This window comes from Austrofundulus limnaeus, unplaced genomic scaffold (assembly GCF_001266775.1).
Source record: "Austrofundulus limnaeus strain Quisiro unplaced genomic scaffold, Austrofundulus_limnaeus-1.0 Scaffold938, whole genome shotgun sequence".
Lineage (NCBI taxonomy): Eukaryota > Metazoa > Chordata > Actinopteri > Cyprinodontiformes > Rivulidae > Austrofundulus > Austrofundulus limnaeus.
In genome coordinates, this window is record NW_013953340.1 from 113,172 (window position 1) to 118,301 (window position 5,130).

Consider the following 5,130-nt stretch of genomic DNA (forward strand, 5'->3'; position numbering starts at 1 on the left):
GGATATATCGTATCGTGACCCCTCTGTTATGATATGTATCGTATCGCCAAATTCTTGCCAATACACAACCCTACACAGTACATGAAACATTTTAATTGCCTGCCAGAGATCAGATGTGTATCTGTGGACTATCTTGCAGTCTGCACACTCTGAATATGACAACAAGTTAATAAGCAGTACAAAAGGTCAGTTTTAAAGAGATGGGTGCATTCTGGAAAAGCTTACCACCAGGTGCAGAGTTCTTKGAATTAAGAAGTTCACTCAAAGGCTTTGTTACTCCAGCTCTAAGGGTAAGAATAGCACCTAGTCCTAAAATCTTTTTATTTGAGAAAACCCTTTTTAAAGCCTATTTTTTTCATTCCCAAACTAAAAATATGTCCCTTTCCAACAGTTCTGAACAGACAATCATTTGACGCACACTGAGAAAGCCACATTACAACACAGARCCCTGATGCTGCTTCATTATAGTAGTCTGCTCACAGACGTATTGAGAAAAGGTGGAACTGATACTTTTACGTTTAAGCCAGTAATTCATGACATCCTTTAATGACCTAGGTTTTCATGACATGCTGTTCATCTGCAGACAGAATGATTGAAGTCAGAACAAGATTTGCTAACAGTCATTCTTAGAAATCACTTGTGTTTATCTTAAAATAAAAAATTCCCTGAAGAATCTGGTGACTTCCACCATGTTTCTGTCCTGGCTTAAGCTCGGTCGGGTTCATGAGAGTGGCTGCAAGTTGCCACGCAATGGCTCGACAACAAAGGCTCTCATTGGTTGAGACAGACGACGAAGGCCATCTAAAGTCAACAGTGATAAAGATCCCACCCTGCGTCGTTCCCACTGTGTTTGTGTGTCCATAACCAGCCCAGTGAACAGACATCTGACAGAGAACTATAAATAACTGTGTTAATGCTTGTTAAAAAATATTTATCCCCGTTAAACGTCGGCTGCATTAACGTGAACATGCCCAGAACTAATCTTTTCAGAAGAGAAGATGGGAGTCCATTGAGCCTGACAGGAGAGTGGGACAACTCAGACTAAGGTCCAGACAAGGATGACCAAGATGGAGGGCTACATGTAGAAACCTGCTGACCCATCTGGGCCAAAACCAACATGCATGGATCTCATGTTTTGGATTTTGAGCAAAGGTTTCAGAGCTATAGTCAAAATGATGGATAGCAGCTATGTGATGCCAAGTTGAAAATATTTTGGCCAAATAGTGATCCCTGCGATGCAACTGTGGCACTGCCCTGAAAACTACATCACTTCTAGAAAGTCTGTAGTAATATTTGTGTAGACATGACAGTACAGTAATATTTGTGTAGACATGACAGTACAGTAATATTTGTGTGGACATGACAGTACAGTAATATTTGTGTGGACATGACAGTACAGTAAACACTTCCTAGCCATGTTTCTGCAGTAATTTCCCTCTCAATCAGTAGAAAATTACAACACRGGCAGAAATGAAGCATCTGTCTCATCAGAAAGTCAGATTTTAGCAGCAGGACTTCTGCATAATAAATGACTTTGCAAGTTTATATCCATACCATAAAAATGTCTTATTTTTTCTGTTTGTTTTAAGCAAAAATATAAAAACAGGTAATAGTTTAAAATCAAAAACTTTTTGCTAACATTCTGAATAAGCTTTCTTCCTAGTTGTTTTAATAAAAACATCAGATATTTTATACATTTCATTTCTAATTTGAAACTAAGCTAAAACAAAACTAGTAACTCTCACCTTTTACTACACTAGAATATCTGTAAAAATGTGTTGTAGCCAATAGTTTGTGATTGTTAATGTTGCTTACTTCAGCCATCTTAAACTGGGTTGACTTGTAAAGTTGTTGGAGGTGGTTGGTGATGTAGATTTAGTACCTATAATTGTTAAATGGTGCTGTTAATGTATTCCACTTGAAGTAGCCATGCACTGATGTGATGTCAGGTGAAAATAATCCCAGACTGTCAGAGCTCTGAAGTCCTGCCAGCCCAGAGCAGTTAAACCTCTGCTCAGAGGGTCACTGAGGACAGAAACAGTCCTGCTTCTCATTTTATGCATTGTTTCTACTCTCATTGCTACTGAAAATTCAACATTAGGCTCTGGAGCCGTTTATGGCTTTTCTGCTGGATTGTAAGAAGGGATTTCATTTGCTGGGAGGTTTTATTTGTGCCCAGTGTATTTACTGGCCACATATGGAAAAGCACTGAAATGACCAGCTGTTTGCAGAATTTCCTTGAGACAGAATTTGTTTTTTCAGATTTCCCTTGTTTCTGTTAATACTAGTAAAAATGTGGTAATTTTCAACAATAGTAAAACTTTAATTGAGATTAATTGTTGTTGTGTCTTCTTGTGAATGGGTGTTGTGAACTGTAATTTCATTGTGCTTTACACAATGACAATAAAGGTTATTCAACAACTCTTAATAGACACAGACTGCAGAATCCTTCAAAAAAGGACTAAAAACCTGCCTGTTTTGCACCTTCTATGGCCATGTTTGAGTTTTTATTTTATTTTTGTAGCACTTTGGGATTCTTCAATGTAAAGTGCCCTATAAATCCAATGTATTATTATTATTATTATTATTATTATTATTATTATTATTATTATTATTATTATTATTAGTGACAAGTCATGAGTAATCAACTCCCAAATATTTTCAGTCTGATATAGACTATTTATCCTGTAGTCTGGGTGACATTAGCCAGCTTGCTTGGGTTTTCTATTCAGAAGCTGAAGATGACAAAACTCTTAAATGCTACAGCAGTGTGTATAACACAACAGTGTCATTCCTCTCTTTACAAAAGACAGAACATGTCTGTGTGTATTAAAGGTTGTGAGTTTGACTGATAATGAAGGAACATTTGGTTTTGAGGTAACGACAAGCACAGATATTGTTGATATGCTTGAAGCAGCAGGCCTGGCATTAGGCATGCTGACCACAAACACACAGTTTCATGGTGTTGTTTTAATAGTGCACAACATAAAAAAAGACCACAGTCAGTTTAAAGCCCRTTGGAGCAGAGGATCTGTAAGTGACAAATGATTTCTCAGAGATGTGAGCAGTTCATCATAAGCCTGCAGCCTGCCCTCAGTACTGCCAGCATATTAAATTATTCTCCTCCACCACAGCTCCATCTGCACTTTAACTGTTAGTTATGAGATTTGTTTGACAGCATGAGCAGCCTGGTGCTCACTGACAGAGCTCTATGTGTTAACGGAGGATTAAACTTGCATAATGAAGTATAAACAGGTAAATTAAATCAGACCTGGTTCTTTGGCTGCAGCTCTGGCACAGAAAGGAACTTGATTATATTCATGAGTCATTTAAAAGCAGCAGACCATGAGTGGAAAAGAGTCATAATCATGATCTGTCTCAACATATGAAGTTGTTTTATATTTATTTTTATATTTAAACAAATGTTGTGATTCCAAAGAGTTCTTTTAAACATCATTTTTTTACCAGCTGACTTCCTGATGGTTTGGGTCACTTAAGAGACCTCTCTGAGGGAAAGACGGGTCTGTTAGTGTGTCACTTTATAAAGAATAAAGAACAGCTGAAGCATCTTTCTTCTCTCTTTAGCCATGCTAAATCTCATATTGTATTTTCGTGAGTCAGGCCTGCATTTTCACACACACACACACAAAAAAAAAAATAAAAAACACACAACTGCGCAGCCAAAATATGACCAGATCTCAACAAGTGTCAAACAAATGACTGAAGAGTTTACAGTGAGTCACTCTGTGTTCTCAAAACATTCAGGTGCACGCTGATCGAGAAATGAGTGTCACTTTTACCTTGCAGACAGTTTCTACATCCCAGGGCAGAATGGTCTTCAGATCGATGACCTCACAGGACACGCCCAGTTTCTCCTGAGCCATGCTGGCTACCTCCCTCAGCACATGGATCTAACAACAGAGGAAACACTTTAAAGCTGTGTCCACTCTGTGGAGAAATATAATCATATAGCCTCCTTGGTAGAAATGAAAAGCTGTTAAAATAGCTTTGAAACACACACAATTATAGTAAAAATACTAAACACCATACTGCTTCATTAACAACCAGCAGGAAACACCAGTTACACTAATACGACTTTACATATATATATTTTAGTTCATGTCTATAATTACTACATACAACAGCTGCAACATCTGTTGTGATCAGTCTGAACATTTATCATTTCAAGAGCTGTGAGCAGTTAATCAARTTTAGAGACAATAAATGAGACGGTTCTGATCCTATCAGGTGGTTTCTGTGAAAAGATTAGGATAAATGAAGGTGGTGTAAAGTTTTATCAAACACTGTTTATTAGAAGATTTCACAGCAGCTGCACAGCGTTTTGAGTTTAAGTGTGTTGTAAATTTGTTTCAGGACAGTAGCACTGTAATAATTAAACATTAGTCTGAAATAATTCATTTAAAAAAATCTAACTTTTCCTTCTAGCATTATTAAAATGGTTATAAAATGGTCTTTTTCTTTAATATTCATTCTAGTTTGAACGTTAAAATTGTGATAACCCTACTGTGGGGACATTAATCAACACTTTTAACTGAGTACTGAAAGAATGATGAAAAACCTTCACGCTGAAGACAGTTTTCTACTTTTACACTCACAGGCAGAGTCTGGTTAGGCCTCCGTCACAGAAACAGTTTTAATTTGTCGGCCGATTTTCAAAGACTGAGAGCAAAATCCTGGATACGTTTGGTCCTACAGTGTGTGCTGAACAGCCACATGGCAAGAGACAACACACAACACACACACAGTTATTTCATTCATGAACACGCTGATGTGAAATCTCCTGAGACTTCAGATGTCAGAGAAAAATCTCACGTGACCTCCAGAGAGACGTGAGTTCAGAGTAAATAAACATTTGAGACGGGGAAGAAACAATGTTGATCATTTGTGTACTATTTTTACCAGAGGAAAAACTATTTGTGTACTATTTTTACCAGAGGAAAAACAATTTGTGTACTATTTTTACCAGAGGAAAAACTATTTGTGTACTATTTTTACCAGAGGAAAAACAATTTGTGTACTATTTTTACCAGAGGAAAAACTATTTGTGTACTATTTTTACCAGAGGAAAAACAATTTGTGTACTATTTTTACCAGAGGAAAAACTATTTG

General features: G+C 37.1%; 1 protein-coding gene across 1 annotated transcript in view; it reads right to left on the bottom strand.

Moving 5' to 3' along the window:
* bckdhb (branched chain keto acid dehydrogenase E1 subunit beta) overlaps positions 1 to 5,130 on the bottom strand; it is a gene marked incomplete in the record, with an annotated part of 56,644 nt that overhangs the window by 31,863 nt on the left and 19,651 nt on the right. Inside the window, 1 exon segment of the mRNA XM_014029669.1 lies at positions 3,801 to 3,911. Coding sequence (XP_013885123.1) covers positions 3,801 to 3,911 — 111 coding nt within the window.